Source organism: Momordica charantia (assembly GCF_013281855.1).
Source record: "Momordica charantia cultivar OHB3-1 chromosome 11 unlocalized genomic scaffold, Mcharantia_2.0 BLBB01000011.1, whole genome shotgun sequence".
Classification (NCBI taxonomy): Eukaryota; Viridiplantae; Streptophyta; class Magnoliopsida; order Cucurbitales; family Cucurbitaceae; genus Momordica; species Momordica charantia.
Window position 1 is genome coordinate 15,675,182 of NW_028275159.1, and position 17,104 is coordinate 15,692,285.

A 17,104-nucleotide genomic window follows, 5' to 3' on the forward strand; every position below is an offset into this window, starting at 1 on the left:
CTTCACGCGGTATTCAAAATTCAACCTCATTGCGAAGACTGATAGATTGAACTGCAACTCTGCCTTCGATTTGAAAGTACTCCATACTACAATCTCTTCTTCTGAGGTGAAACCAAGTTTATCAATTGTCCTTAATATATCTCTAGAGGATGATACTTGAGCAGTTGTGCAAGGTGCATTCATACTTACCGTGGTAACTTCATGTAAGGGTGCAAAAGATGGGGCATACACATCCGCTGGCTCTACATCCTCTTCATTGTCAATCCTTACATCATTCTCAAATCTTACATCATTCTCAAACTCAGAATCATCACCCTCAAATTCGTCACCCTCATAATTATCCCCATCGTGATCTTCGCCCTCATCGTTGTCATCATCGCCTAAGTTGCATGGGACAACATTGTCACTCAACGGTGTTATTGATTGGACAGAACATGAGGGACTAACACCCGGTATCGTGGAGTGCATGGGAATAGGAATGAGGACATCTTGACCTAACTGGTACGGAAATGAATCAAACGCTTCAGATGCGGGAATGACAAGATTTTTTGAATTACTACCACTATCGTGTTTTTGCTTCGGTATCACAGATACATACAATGGAACTTCGGAAGGATGTGGAGGGCCTCTAAAAAAAAACTAAGGCTATAATCATAAAAAAATATAATACTTTGGTACTTGGGAATGAAATTTATATAAACACTGTATCACAATATCAAGCTTGTCAATATCCACTTTGGTGAGCCAATACATCGCACTGATGAGCTCATTATATGTTATACTATCATCTACATCCAAACCTCCCATAATTCCACCATTATAAACAGATTGCGCCTCATTCCACTAACCACCGTAACTAACAAACAGACGAGGCATCCTGCAAACGTGTATAAAATTATAAAGAAAAATAAAAGGAAGAACATTCGAAGGAAAAAAACTGAATATATGTCACGTTTTGGGTGAAAACCATTAGGTTTCGGGCGAAAATCATGAAGTTTCGGGTGAAAGACTTGTACGCTTCAGGCGATGTTCTTATGAATTATAACTTTCGACCGGGAATTATAAGAACCCCGACCGAGGTTCATCACAATTTCTGAGTTCGTAAAGAAAATGAACCTTTACTTAAAATATATATATATATAAACGAAAATTCACTCTACGCATTAACATTTAACATAATTAGAACACCATTTCTAAAAAAAACAGCTGTTACCTTCTCCGTGTGATATATATATCCAACGGGAAACAACCCTAAGTGCTTAGATGGATGAAGGATTGACCTTCATGTTAGAACAACGTGGTACAATTTTTCAGAGTACAATGTTCCTTTGGTTGTGTTATCTGAAATTTGGTGAAGCCTTAAAAGTTTCGTAGGTATTTTTTCTCAACATTAAACGTTTAGGTGTATGCATTAATTGAAAGTTGGTTGATTGATGAGATTACAATTTCGGTCGAAAAAGTCGTCAAACCTCACTCGAAAATTGAATGTCAATACTAAACATCAATCCCCGCCAATCGCAATTTCAGTGCATTATTTGAAAAAACTCCGGCCGGAAAATGTTCAACTTCGGGCGAATAATGCTCATAAGGAAACGTTGCAATGAATTCAATATTCAGGGATAATTATATACATTTACTCCACTTGTCCTGTCAGGAAAAGCAGGTTATTAGAAAAAAAAAAAAAAAAAACTTTGAGGAGGTCAAATGGGTCGATAACCCAGACATGATCCTTCACCATCACACGCCAAAATCCGCCATCATTGCTTATTCACCTCTCGCTCTCTCTCTCTAAAACCATCGCACAGCAATTTCTTCACTCATTGAGCGGAGAAAGCTATGGGAGGTCCATTTTCCCAATCATCAACAAGGAAAAAAGCCACCCCTTCGTTTTTTCTCTCTCATAATTTGATCCTCAAACTGCCGGCCATGGACGGCCTTTCCAAATGTTTCTCATCCATTTCTCTCCTCTTTCTCCCTCACCATTTCCCCCTAATGAGTTGCCAATGCCCTCTGCAAAATCCCCAAATTCCAAACCCTGATTTCCGGCCATGGGCTGCGCACAAGCCAAGCCTTCCAGGAATTCGCCCGCTGGGGGGATCCACAAGCTGAAGTTGGAAAATGGGTACTATGGGATCTCCGATCATAATGCTCGCCGGAGGTCGCTGGGGCATAAGAGAAGTGTTCCGAAGGACGACGACGACAGCGGCGGCGGTGGCGCCGGGAAGGCTTCGCTGTCCAAGGCTGAGGGAGATGGGGAGCTGGTGGATGGGTGGCCCAAATGGCTGACTACCAATATTCCCAGACATGTGTTGGCTGGGTTGGTTCCCAAGAGCGTGGAGGCCTATGACAAGCTTGATAAGGTGGTGGTTTTTTTTTCTCCTAAAAAATCTACTGCTTGTCAACTTGTGATCTTTGGATTTTTATAATTGTCTCACTTAGTAGTTTGGTTGACTCTAACGATTTCATAAGTTTGAGGATGTAATTACAAGTTTACGACAACTCTGTAGTTTAGGAGTGATTTGGGATTTGGGTGGTTTGCACATTTTCTATTTAAGTTGCAATTAGGGAGTTTTTCTTCTTCTTTTTTTTTAATAAATTCCTTTTGTTGGGAAACTGAGATTTCATTGAGAAAAATGAGAGGAAAAAGGGCTCTAATCCAATAGAATAAGACCGTGAGGAAAATTACAGAGGTCCTTAGAAACCAACAGCCAAAGAGAGACATTAAAGCTGCAATTACTAGAGTTATAAGCATAGAGTTTAATAGCAATGACTTCATAAGTTTAGGAAGGCTCTGTCTTGCTCAAATTAACTGTTTCAAGGTGAAAATATGATTACCCTTATAATTCTAGGGTGGTTTTTGCATTTATTAGGGAAATTTTGAGATTTAGACCATCTCTAGAATTTGTTGATGAATATTTATGACAAGCTTGACAAGGTTGTTTCTTCTGCTGTAAAATTACTGTATTTGAATGATAATGTTAAAGGGAAAATTTTGAAAATCATACCCTTGTAATTGCGCTAGAATTTGAGAAATTCTGTATTCCTTTGTTAGGAGTTACAGTTAATTGCAACAACTTCATAAGTTTGGGGGTGGTTTAGGATTTAATTGTAAGAGCTCTTGAATTACAAGATATATTTTGTACATTTTTGAAGTTGCAACTAATGAGTTTATAACAACAGAGTTCAATTTCAATGGGTCATAAGTTTTAAGGGATAATTGTCTAAGTTTGCAAGTTTTTGCGTTTTTTTGGTGGGTTTAAGGCATTGATAACGATGGATGTTAGGGAAGTTTTGAAATTTAAATTTGAAGAATTCTATAACTTGTTGATGAATATTCATGATATTTTCGGAATGTTTATGTAATAGGTAGGCCAAGGAAGTTACAGCAATGTGTACAAAGCTCGAGATAGGGAGAGTGGAAAGATTGTTGCCCTTAAGAAGGTCCGTTTTGATACGACAGAACCTGAGAGTGTGAAGTTCATGGCAAGAGAAATTACGATACTACTGAAATTGGATCACCCCAACATTGTTAAACTTGAAGGATTGGCCACCTCAAGAATGCAGTTCAGTCTTTATCTTGTTTTTGATTTTATGCCGACTGACTTGGCCCGAGTTATTTCCCGCCCCGATGTACGGCTTACCGAGCCTCAGGTATGACCTTCAATACTTTATTATGATTACAGTTTGAGGATTGATGGTAATTTGCTTCTGCTTATTAGTTCTGCTGTATTAATTCTTGTTGCAGGTCAAATGCTATATGCAACAGCTACTCTCAGGTTTGCAGCATTGCCATGATAAGGGGATATTACACCGCGATATCAAAGGATCGAACCTGTTAATTGACAGAAATGGGATGCTGAAGATTGCAGATTTCGGGCTTGCCAATTTTTTTGGTCCAAAGAGGCATCTTACCAATCGTGTCGTGACACTTTGGTACTATTAAATCACCACTAAACTAAAAAAATCTAGGTTGATATGTCAGAAACATAGAGTTTATTTATTATCTTTTATATATTTACAATCCTTCATGTGGACTCAAATTTTAATATGATTGACGAAAGATTAACATGTGAATATTAATATTAATTGCTAAGGAAATGGCGAGGATTCAAATATAGGACTTTTTTCTTTAATACTACGTTAAATCATCACCAAATGTAAAAAGTAGAAATATTTTTGACAGGTACCGAGCTCCAGAGCTATTGTTAGGTGCTACTGATTATGGAGTTGGCATTGATCTATGGAGTGCGGGATGCCTATTGGCAGAAATGTTCATAGGAAGGCCAATTCTGCCCGGTCGAACAGAGGTGAAGTTCCATCTCTTTTGGAGCTTCGGTGGAAAGATTCATTATAACTCGAACCATGTTAAACTGTGTTTTGATGTAACATAAAACTAAAGTTTGGAGGTTTGTTTGAAAAATGAATTTACTTGTGTTGAATTCAGGTTGAGCAACTCCACAAAATTTTCAAGTTATGTGGTACGCCATCCGAGGAATATTGGAGAAAACTGAAGCTCTCACCAACTTTTAAACCTCCACAGTCATATCGACCTAGTCTTGGAGAATTGTTTAAGCATTTACCTTCATCTTCTTTAGGCCTTCTGAGCAGTCTACTCGCGTTAGAGCCTTCGTATCGTGGCTCTGCATCTTTAGCCCTCGAGAGTGAAGTATATGATCAAACTTAGGATCTAGATTTATCCAATATAATAGTTAGTTGAAGCATTGTATTGAAAAACATGACTCTTATTCTTGCAGTTCTTTTACACAAGTCCATTGTCATGTGACCTTTCGGGTCTCCCTGTAATCCACAGCGAGCATGATGAACCGAATCCAACAAATCAGCAAAAGTAAGTTCTTGGTTGGCTTGAGATCACTTTATTTTAGACATCCCTTGTAAATAGTATGTATTTAACGGTCTTGCATCGTGATGTACATTGGTAATGAATTTGCATATGAATAATTACTGTGGATAATGGAAACTAGTGGGAAATCCCGTGTTTTTTCAGTTTTAGGCCACAGTAAACTGTATTTACCCAATCAATTTACAGGTCCAGGAATTCTAAAGTTACAAGGCGTTCTCATACACACCGGGAGCATCGAAGGAAAGTTTCAACCACTGAAAAACTGAAAGAAGAACCAAAAATTCTAAAAGAGGTATTTTTTTTTACAAACTTCTCAGCATATCCCAAATTACAGAGCTACTTTTTGAGTTGGTTGATAAGAAAGCAAAGAGTGCCAATTGGCTATACGTTATGACGTTGTTCTTTTAGCTTTCGCAGCAAACAGGTGATGCTAGCGAGCGAAGCGAAGAGCGAGGGAGCACTACGACGAGCACGTCCTCGAGTGTTAACACGGGAGGGCGAAAGGGGCACTCTCACTTCTTGCTATCTCCAATTCCATCTTCTAATAAGAAGTCTTCAAGAACCCAAGGCCATCTTGAAGCTACCAAAAACCTCAACAACTTGCCTCAATTGCCCAAGTCGAGACGGTACTCAACCCTCAATGACGAAGACAACAGCACACATGTCACGAGTCAGGTTCGGAGGTCGGTCTCAACCAGGGATTTCAGGAACTTGGAGCGAAGGGAGCAGTTGAAATTCTATGCTGTTGATGATTAGGCTATATGTAAGATCATATATAACTGTTGGAAAGGTCTTTGATTTTAGATTTATTTTTGTTTGTTATATGTTTTAGTTGTAATATTTTAACTTTTTCTCCTCCAACTAATTCATATGAGTGGAAACTGAAATAATTTGCTGTTCTTAAATAGAGCAACTCTTATCTCTTTGGGAGTTTTGTAATGTTATAAAATAACTTTTACAAGCAAATTTGAGCATAGCCAAACGTTATATTTGGCTAGATCACATGTTCAAATTTCAACATGTACTAAAAAATGTAATAATAAATAAAACAACTGCAATTTTCGAATTTTTTTTAGAAAAAATTATTTATCCTTTTACTTAGAAAAGTAAGTTATTTTCGACCCTTAAATCCTCAGTTTGATGTACTAACAAGGCCTTTTCTCTTTTTTTTTTTTTTTTTTTTACAGATTTTTTTTTAGTGGGTCTTTTTAGAATCAATATTTCATAAACGTTTAGAATTTCTTGCCTCTAATCATAGACCATTTCGCACGAAGTGGTTTAAACAATTTGGCAAGATGGAACAAGAATAGACTAGGAAAATCTATATGAGGGGCAATTACCAGGAAAAAAAATGAGATTAAGAGTTTGGCCAACAGTAGTGGCGGGGTTAGAAGGAGAGCCATGATGGAGGCGGAGCATGAGCTTGAAAAACTCATTAAGGAAGATGGGATGCATTGGATACAGAGATCTCGAGAAGACTGGATCAAATGGGGCGATAGAAATACAAAATGGTTTACTAGTCACAGAAGGAAGATTAACATGATTATGATTATGAGACTTCTTGACAATGATGATCACATGATCAGTGGACAAATAAGGAAGAATATACTAGCAGAATTGCTTCGTCCAATTTTCAAAATTTGTTATTCTCAACAATCCAAACCTTGCAGATGTAAATATATTCTTGGAGGCAATTTGGACGACAATCTACCACTCACAGAATAGTGAACTTGGAAAAGATCTTACTTTGAAGGAGATCAAATTGGTGTTAAAGGATATCTCCCTACAAAGGCCTTGAGACCTGATGGGTAATTAGAAGCTTTTTATTTATTTATTAAAAGTACTGGGATATTGATGGGGAGACAACTAGAATTACTGTTGATGCAGAAATTTAGCCTCCGTAGATCTCACCAAATTCTCACAAATCTTCTAGAATTAAAGGGATCAACGAGCTTGCAAAACAGAATAACACTAACACTGGTGTGGCTTTTGCCACACGGGCTCCGATGCTTAAGTTAGTATCAGAGTAGTCGAGTATAGAGAGTACGGTATTTAGGCATACCTTTAGAGTTTGATTCACCCTCTTATTTATAGAAATCAAATCCTAATCCGTTTAGGAATTATAGAAGTCGAATCTCAATCCTTTTAGGATTTACATAAGTCGAATCCTAGTGTACTCAGGAGATCTGGACACCTGGGCTCATGCATTTCATCATGGGCCTAATGTTGAATCAAGGGTCGAGACAAGATAGGTTCAGGGTGGGCGACACAGAGGTTGAGAGTGAACTGAAGGAGGGTTCTCGGCCGTTGAACGAGAACACCAAGGCACCCCAAAGGTCTCGACGCCAAGGCCTGGTCGGCCCTAGTCGACCTGGGTCGGTGGGTTTTGGTGCTTACCTAGTTCGTGCACTTCTCCCCCAACCTAATCTCCACTTCTGTCGCTTGGTCAGCTCCATTTTTATCTTCCCATAATAGGTACAGACATAGAACATCTCAACAAAATGGTCATTGTCCGCATCTCAAAGATAAAGGAACCAAAGCAAATGAAAGATTTACGGCCAATTAGCTTCTATAATGTTATATAAAAAATTATTGCGCAGACCCTTGAAAATAGGTTGAAAAAAAGTGCTCGACAAGATTATCTCTCCAACTCAATTAGCTTTCGTGATTTCGGATAATGCAATCACTGGGTTTGAGCTGAAGGGATTGGATCCCGCGGCAAAAGCGCGCGAACGCGTGTGCTTCGATCTTGTCTTAGAATTGCAACAAAGAAAAGATACATAAACATGAATAACAAGAAGTTAGTGATATATACCTTTAAAGACACCTCTTCAGTGTAGACACCAACGCCACCACAAAGTCTTTGTCACTATCATCTGGATATTAAGAACTCGGTTTGTGGGAACCGTCTTATAATTGAAAGAGAAATTGATAAATCAAGAGAGAGCTTTTCTCGTTTAAAGTTTTGGAAACTCTGTCAACCGACGTTCGGACTATCGAAAGGAAATGAGAGAGCCTCTCCTTTATTGGGAAGGAAGAGTGAAGACACTTCCCCACTCACTTCTCCACTTCCCACCATTAAAGGTGGGAAGTGGGAAAACCTCCCCACTTAATGGTGGAAAGTGGGAGGTTTTCCTCCCATTTTCCTTTTTTTTTCTTTTTTTTCTTTTATTTTAATTAAAACGAATTTAATTAATTACAAAAAAAGAATTATTAATTTAATTTAATTAATCTAATTTAATTTAACCAAATTAATATATCACATTAATTTAATTAAATTAAACTTAGATTAATCAACTATATTAGAATCAAATTCTAATATTCATCTCTCTCATAATTTTGAATCCAATTCAAAATTAACTTTATATTATAATGTGTCAACAAATTGCATCTCATACAATTAACCTTAATTTCCTTTAATTAATTTGAACAATTCAAATTCTTTTCAAGACTAACTATTCTTAACTATCCTTTACGAGCAAGCAAGGGGACCTAATGGACCTACAGATCGGAAGCTACAACGATACGAGATTAATTGATTAAATTCATTAACCATATTAATCAACATTTGTTAACTGTCGGTCACTCCACTAAAGACCCATCGTTGCACTCTTCTCACTATAGAATATTTTGCGTCCATGGATTTTGACCATTAATGGTAAGTAAATCCTTCACAAGTGTTCGTAACCACAGCTGGGTCAAATTACCATTTTACCCCTGTATTACATCTTATGTCTTAAGTACCGCTGATCCTCTAATGAACAACCCGGTTATGGTCCAATCAATAATCGGAAGTCCCTCTCTGACCAGTGAGAGGGTGGGGCCCCTTGTTCAAGTCCCGGAGTCAGCACTTAAGAGAACACTCATCTACTTACCCTAAAGTCAAGAAGAAGTGAATTTCATCTTGTGTAGTTATGTTTCCAGCTCCTCACTCGGTCTCGCCCAAAAATGGTAGGCATATTGAGTCGGCGACTCGAGTCACTCTCACCCATACAAATCAAAGGACGAGCCCTAATAGGCAGGAGTTCATAACTCACTCAGGATTGAGATTGAGTTACCTGGTCATCCTATTGAAATATTAATCTATTAGCTAACGCTGTTACAACTAAAGATTAATTATTTCGTGGTCCGGTCTTATACAAACTCATTGTATAGGATACCCCGGAAGTTCGAGAAGTATACCTCAACTACAGTCTCACTCGAACAAGTACTAATGGAGATCAAAGATACCCCAACTACAGTCTCACTCGAACAAGTACTAATGGAGATCAAAGACCAAAGGTTGCTCAAATGGCCGGAGAGGATGAAAGCACCTCCAAGTAAAAGAAGCAAAGGACAATATTGGCTTTTCCACCGAGACCACGGCCATGCTACTCAAGATTGCTTTGATCTCAAAGAAGAAGTGGAAGGACTCATCCGGAGCGGATATCTCAAAGAATATGTGGAGGATCCTAAAGCGACTCAAAATGGTGAGAACGACAGTAATTCACCCGTTCGAGAAATCCGAACAATAATGGAAGGTCCGGTAGAGAGAGAATCCAGTAGAAAGAGATAGGCAAGCATACGAGAAACCAGGGCGAGCCTCAGACAACATGAGATCTATCATGCATTTGTTGCAGAACAACCTGCAAAACTCGAGTTCTCAGAGGATGAGGCGACTCACCTCTTCCACCCACATAACGATGCACTGGTTATCACTCTGAAAATAGCCAATGCAAAGGTGCATCGAATCTTGGTAGATGGGGGCAGCTCGACATATATCATTTCCTTGACAGCTTACAAAGCCATGGATCTGGGAGAGAAGGCGCTTAAAAGTAGCCCGGTACCACTAGTAGGGTTTGGAGGAGAACGGGTCATCCCTGAAGGTAGAATAGAATTGCCGGTGATGTTCGGAAGCGGGCCAAAAAGCATCATTAAAATGGTAGACTTTTTAGTCGTCTACTACGCATCATCCTATAATGTGATATTAGGAAGACCAAAAATGCACATGCTCAAAGAAATACCATCCACATACCACCAGTCTATGAAATTCCCAACATCTAGTGGAATAGGTGAGATTAAGGGAGAGCAACGAGTATTACGTGAGTGCTACAACGCTTCTATGAAGGGTAACGACAGAGCTTCTACTATGGGTAACTATTGAATTTTCTTTCACTCAACCAACGAGTATAGGATAGATTTAAGATTGTTTGTTTTTTATCTCACGAAATTTAAGATTATTGGTTTTTACGTTTTGATTCAATAACGTATCCATTATCTACGTACTTGAGTACTCCCTATCAACTTTTATATACTCCGAAAGTAGGGGGCATAATAATATATCAATCTACATCAAACGACAGAAATTGGAAAGAAGAATTAAAGATCTCGAGCACGGCCAAACCAAAAGCAGGTCACTTGACCTAGCATGGTTAAAACATAAGATGGAGCAAAATCAGAAGCCAAACAACAGCAACCAAAGGTACAAAACCATTAGCCATAGCCAAAGGGTTAGAAACCTATAAGAAGTAAAGGCTCGAAAATCAACTTCATCAGAATTAGATCCGTACGTAAGCTAATAATTTTTTGTTATAGAGAATTTATTGATAATTCCAGAGGTAGCAACAAATAAAGATAATGACAAAACTATTGGGTGTATTGCCCTAAACTCGTAGTTTGTATTTATGTAAAAACATACGTATATTCAATAAAGTTTTATTCAATCAATTTGTTGTTAAATTCATAGCATTGCATTGTCCAAAATCCAATAAACTAAACATCCAAGGTTATTATCATGTAACCGGGACAGTATATCTACTGGGTGTATATTTGATATACTGGGTATATATTTGATATACCCCTGATATACTAGGTATATATTTGATATACCCCTGCTATACAACTGGATAATGTTTCGAGAATAACCTAAAGGGTCTATAGTAAGATAAGGTTGGGTACCTTATCGTGGCAACACTATGGATACGGCCCACTTTGTAAATGTTACAGCGACTCGATCCAGGTTCTTCCTGTGAAGACATGCGAGTGGGGTATCCTATACAATGAGTTTGTATAAGACCCGACCGCGAAATATCCAATCTTTAGATGTAACACTGTTAATTATCAGATTGCTATTTCTTAGAATGACCAGACAACTCATTCTCAATCCTGAATGAGTTATGGACTCCTGCCTGTGAGGGCTCGTCCTTTGATCTGTATGGGTGAGAGCGGCCCGAGTCGCCGACTCAACATTCCTACCATTTTGGAGACGAGACCGAGTGAGGAGTTGGGAACACAACTTCAAAAGATGGAATTTACTCATCCCCCACCTTAGGAGAGTAGATGAGTGTTCTCTTAAATGCTGACTCAAGGACTTGAACAAGGTGCCCCACCCTCTCATTGGCTCGAGAGTGACTTCCGATTATTGGTCGGACCATAACCAGGTTGTTTATTAGAGGAGCGTGGTATTTAAGGAGCAAGATGTAACTCAGGGGTAAACGGTAATTTGACCCAACTTGAGTTACAAGCATTCGTGAAGGATTGACTTGTCATTAATGGTTGTATATCCGTGGACACGAATATTCTGCAGTGAGAAGAGTTCAGCTCGGGTCTTTAGTGGACTGACCTGTAGTTAATGAATGTTGATTAACTCGGTCAATGAGTTTGACTGATTAATATCGTATTGTTGGAGCTTCTAATCTATAGGTCCATTAGGTCCCCTTGCTAGCTAATAACGGGTAAAACGAGGATCAAGTTTTTTGGAAGAGTTTGAACTGTTCAAATTGCTCAAGGGAATATATGTATATTGATACATTATAATATATAGTTAATTCTAAATTAAAACTATATATTATGAGAGAAATTATTTGAATGAAATTCAAATAAAATTAATATGAATAAGATTCATAGGTTAAAAATAATATGCATAAGATGTATATTACAACTATAGGTTATATGAGAGAAATGCCATAGAATATGATTCTATTTTTGCAATAAATAATTAAGTGTTAATTATTTATTTGATTTATATATATATAAATAAATAGATAAATATATCTATATCTATATATATATTAATTATTATTATTGATTAATAATATTAATATAATTATAATTAATAACTCCCCTGCAAAAATGTAGGGGAGTTGGGAGTTAAGTGACGTGGGGTAACTCCCCACGTCATAAGTTTTTGTTTAAGTTTTTTTGTAGAAAGGTTCTGCAAAATATAGAATAGAAAAACTCTTAAGCAATTTCTCTCAAGGGGTTTAAAATTAATTAGACCTTAGGTTATATCTGATGAAACTTTAGACATGCACAGCGGAAGCTGATGATCATAACACACTTAATGAAGCAATTTAACTAAAATATGATTAAAAAGGTAAAGAGGAAGTGATTAACTTTATACCTTTGAAGACCTCCACTATAACTTATTCTCCTAACTCAATGGGACCACCAACGGCAATCTGTGCTATTCTCGGGTTGATGAACACGATTGTGGGACCGAATTTTGAGTGAAAGCAAAAGGAAAGCACTAATGGCTAGGAGAAAACAATAGAAATTTGAGTGGAAAAATTCTGCACTTATGCAAGGAAGCATTAGCATTCTCCAAGTGATCTCTATCGCCTATATAAAGACCAAATGCATGTAAGGACAGACCTTGCATGCTTTCCACTTCAAACCCCACTAGCATGTAAAAGATAGGTGTCATTGCCTTGAAGAAACACTTAAAAAACCACTAGTTAGTGAAGTTGGATTTTCCACTAACTTGATTTTTTAAATAAAACTTTTATAAAACTAATTTTATAAAAACAAAAATTGGAATATCAATTTTCTATTAAAACAAAAACCAAGCCAAATTAATGTCTCATATTAATTTGTAACGCCACGCGTTCTCTGACTTGTTTATTTTAAGAGATAAATAGTGTCTTTGGATTTTTCCTTAAGTTGATAACTTTAATTCTTTGATTTTATAGTTTTTAAATTCTAATTTTTGGCTAAATTAGAATTAAGTTTAATTTCATTGAATTAAGATAATTTAAGTTCTTGACCTTTGTAGGAGTTTTTTAGTTAAATATTAAATTCACGGTTTTTAGGATTTTTTTCCTAAATTATAATTTGTCTTTGGATTATTATTCTTGGGTTTTAGAGTTTCAGTTAACTATTTTATTTCGGGTTGTTGCGGGTTTTATTTGATTTCTAAAGTATAATTATTGGGCTTATTGTTTTAGGTCATTTTGTTTTTTTAGTTGGGCTTCCTTTAAGAATAAGGGATTGAGCTTTTAGTATTAACAACAAATAAAGGAAAAGGGAAATGAAGAGAAAATTTAAACAAGGAACCCTAGGTCCCCTCCCTTATTTCTTCCTCTTCTTCCTCCCAACACCCGTAGCCGTCCCTCACCTTGTGGTTCCATCCTTGCCGCCCAGCCATCCCCATCTCCGGCGAAGCAGCGAACGGCGGTGACGACAGCTTAACGGAGCAGCAGCAGAACGCGAACAGACCCTCTTCGACGGTGCAGCTCTTCTATCGGCGGTGGCGTTAGCATTAGATTCGTCGATCTCCGGCGAGCCGTTTCTCCTCAGTCGAGCTCGACACCCAGATCTAGTTTGGTCGATTGGTTTCGCGTCGATCTCTCTCTCTCGGACGAAGCACGACAACCCCCGTGCGTGAAGTTTCTCCAGCGTGGTTCTTTCCCCGTGCGACGAGCAGACACCCACGGCGGCGCTTTCACTTGCAGCGCGACACACGAGCTGAGTGTTTTCCTTGCAGCAGCTGCGGTGGATCCCTCCGGTGAAATCTGCAGCGCTGGCACCCAAGACCCGTCGGCAATGAAGTGGCACGAGGTTCCGACGCGACGCTCACGCTATTCTCCAATTACAGCTTGTGGCCAACACACGAACCCACATATCCGATGACTCGTTTTGCAATCCTGACGCCAACAGTAGCAGATTCGCGAAGGTTTCTTTGCTCCAGCGACACTTGGTGTTGACCCATCCTTGTTCGGAGTTGGTCTCGAGTTATCCGCCCCTATTCGGATTCAAATAGACGTTACCCATTGCTTTTCGACAACGGACCAACAAGCGCGAAGGCTTTCAAACTTGGACTTGGGAGTCCGAACCTCCTTGGCGTCGACTCACTCATAACCCAAGAGGTTTTACTGTGAGTTAGTAGGTAACGATTCACCAAAACTTAGTTTCGAAGCAAATTAAGTGTTTTTGAGTTGGTTTCTAACCGAAGTTTGGTTGCTTTGATTTAGGGAATCCTTCGGCGAGATTTAGCAGTGTGTTAGGACCCGTGTGTAAGTAGTTCTTACTTCGGGGATGTTTGTTGTTTGAATATGTATGAATTGTTTGATGTTTTCGGTGTGTTTATTAATTTTTAATATGTAAGTTGGTTGTGTCTTTGTGAATATTGGCTAATGATTATAAGTAGTTTGAATGGAATCATGTTGGTTCTGGTTGTTTATAACTGATTTGCTTTGCGTTGTTGGATTTGATGCTTAGTGGTATTTCTGAGAGCATTATGGATTATGAATGGGTTTATCGTTAAATGGTTGTGTTCATAAAAGCATACTGAAATAATGTGGGAGAAATCTGTTGTGTTGCGCATGCATGTTGGACATGTCATTTCATTTTTAGCCTGCTGTTTTTGGTTCTGCAAGCATGCTGGTTTTATTGTGAGTTGAGTGCTGCATGGGTCATGGCCTAGAAAGTATATAGTAGGACTCTGGTGAGAGTTTGGTCCTTAATGAAGTGAATGGGTTATGTTGTATTCTGATTACTATGAAATTTTTAGAGTGTTGGGTGCGTATATGGATATATGGGTCATGGCTGAAAAACATGTAGGTCTCTTGTGAGAGTTCCGGGATGTAATAAAGTAAATGGAGAACTAACAGGGCCAAAAGGGCTGGCACGTCACTAGTTGGGTATCGAGGCTCCAGGTGCAAAGGTCGGGGATCGATACCCCAACTTGGTAGAGATGAATGTCGAGGCTTCGGGTACAAAGGGTCGGGGGTCGGCACGGTGATTCTATTTGTTGAATTAGTATTGGGTCTTGATGTTGTGGCGGTCAAGGACCAATACGTTGAGTAGTCGTTGATACCTTGGGGATAAATGTCAAGGGTCGATGCACAGTTCAAGGCCGTGGGGATAAATGGCAAGGTCGAACGCCAAGCCTCTGTAGATGAATGTCGGGCCTTGGGGATAAATGGCAAGGGCCGAAACGATTCAAGGAGTGAGACTTGGAGGACTAACATAATGTGACTGGTTAGAAGTTGCTTGGAGGCCAAGGACCATTACGTTTGGTATTAGTTGAGGCCTTGGGGATAAATGTCAAGGTCCAACGTCGAGCACCATAGAGAAGTGTGGCTGTCTTGGCTATGCGAAGTCAGGGGTCGGTACGACTCGAAGGAGTAAGTCTTGGAGGAACTAGGAAAGAGAACTAGTGAGTTGAGATGTAAGGATGATTTTGACATGCATGGTGCATGATTAGTTAAACTTATGCATAAACTGCTTCTTTTAATATGTTTCGTTTTATTTAAAGCTTGAAGTTATTGACAAGCATGATGCGTGGATTCTTTGCTAAGCATGCTGTTGGTGCGTGACCCCTCAAGTATGTAATGCTTACTGGGTACCGTGGTTGTACTCACCCCTTATTTTTCTCACCAGACTTTGTAGGTAACAGGGTTACTCTTTGGAATGGTGGTGGCGAGGAGGAGGCTTGATCGGAAAGACCATTAGCTATGCTGCGTGCAATTAATTTCTTTTAATTAGGATAGTTGTGGCTATTTAATCTTGTAGTTGAGTTGTTAGTGGTTGGTTTTGTTTAGTTTTATTGTCTAAAGGATGTTTTAAGGTTGCCAATTCATTATTATTTTTAGAACATTAATTTTGTTAGCTTATTGAACTACGGGATTGTAACCTACTTAAGATATTTATGAATACATTTGTTTAAGTTGATCGTACTTGAATTTGTTTTTGCTTCATTGCCATTCGAGATGTTAATATTCATTTAGTGGATGGTTTATGGTTAGTAAAGGTTTCCTTGAAGGGTTTGGTTAATGTGAAGTCGGTATTAAATGATTTATCTGTATAGGATTTGAGTTTCTCTTAAATCTTTAGTGTTGTTGTTCTGATTGTTCAAGCTCTCATGAGTGTTGAAATTAGAGTAGCGTAGGAGAAGCGTGGTAGCTTTATTGCTTAGTATTGTTGTGAAGATAATTCTTTTGTTTATGTGAAAATTTTAGGTAGTCTTAGTAACGGTCCCTGTTTGGAAATGGTGAAAATCCTGGGTGGAGAGTATATGAATACTTCATCTCTTTTATAGATGATTATTCAAGGTATTGTTATTTATACCTAATGCAACATAAGTCTGAAGCCCTGAGTAGAAGACTGAAGTTGAAAATCAATCAGGTAAAACCATTAAAACACTTCGATCTGATCGGGGTGGAGAGTATATGGACTTGAGGGTGTCACATCCACCTCAAGAATTGAGGGTGTCTCTACGTAGTGGGAGGGTTGTGTCACAACTTGATCGCTACGTGGGTTTAACTGAAACCCAAGTAATCATACTTGATGACGGCGTCGAGGATCCATTGACCTACAAAAAGGCAATGGAAAATACTGACAAAGACAAATGGGTCAAAGCCATGGACCTGAAAATGGAGTCGATATACTTCAATTCCGTTTGGGAACTTGTAGATCAGCCTGACGGGGTAAACCCATAGGGTGCAAATGAATCTATACGCGAAAACGAGACGTCGAAGGAAAGGTACAGACCTATAAGGCGAGACTTGTGGAAAAAGGCTAAATAAAAAGGGAAGAGCTGGACTATGAAGAAACCTTCTTCCCTGTAGTTATGTTTAAGTCCATCAGAATATTTTTGTCTATTGCCACATATTATGACTATTAGATATGGCAAATGGACGTCAAGACTGTCTTTCTGAATGGCAATCTTGAAGAAAGTATTTATATGTCTCAACCCGAAGGGTTCATAGCACAAGGTCAAGAGCAAAAGGTTTGCAAGCTTAAACGGTCCATATATGGACTGAAACAAGCATTTTGATCTTGGAACATAAGTTTTGATACTACGATCAAATCTTATGGTTTTGACCAAAACGTTGATGAGCCTTGTGTATACAAGAAGATCGTCAACAACATTGTAGCTTTCTTAGTGTTATATGTGGATGATATCCTACTCATTGGGAATGATTTAGGATATCTCACTGACATAAAGAAGTGACTAGCTACTGAGTTCCAAATGAAGGATTT

General features: G+C 38.6%; 2 protein-coding genes across 5 annotated transcripts; both read left to right on the plus strand.

The window, feature by feature from the left end:
- The first annotated feature begins 1,721 nt into the window (after positions 1-1,721).
- LOC111022889 (uncharacterized) lies at positions 1,722-5,766 on the plus strand. 4 transcript variants are annotated; one of them, XM_088120199.1, is made up of 8 exons: positions 1,722-2,363; positions 3,367-3,651; positions 3,746-3,933; positions 4,184-4,307; positions 4,445-4,666; positions 4,755-4,846; positions 5,048-5,153; positions 5,270-5,766. In XM_088120199.1, exons 1-8 carry the CDS (start codon positions 2,049-2,051, stop codon positions 5,615-5,617), a joined length of 1,680 nt encoding a protein of 559 aa, XP_087976325.1. In that variant the 5' UTR covers positions 1,722-2,048; the 3' UTR covers positions 5,618-5,766. The 4 variants fall into 4 exon arrangements, with proteins under 4 accessions (XP_087976325.1, XP_087976326.1, XP_022155876.2 ...); XM_088120200.1 differs by having other exon boundaries at positions 5,279-5,766; XM_022300184.2 differs by having other exon boundaries at positions 1,724-2,360.
- A 3,308-nt stretch (positions 5,767-9,074) lies between these two features.
- On the plus strand, positions 9,075-10,004 carry LOC111022886 (uncharacterized). The gene is made up of 2 exons (XM_022300181.1): positions 9,075-9,381; positions 9,481-10,004. Exons 1-2 carry the CDS (start codon positions 9,075-9,077, stop codon positions 10,002-10,004), a joined length of 831 nt encoding a protein of 276 aa, XP_022155873.1.
- Positions 10,005-17,104: the final 7,100 nt, after the last annotated feature.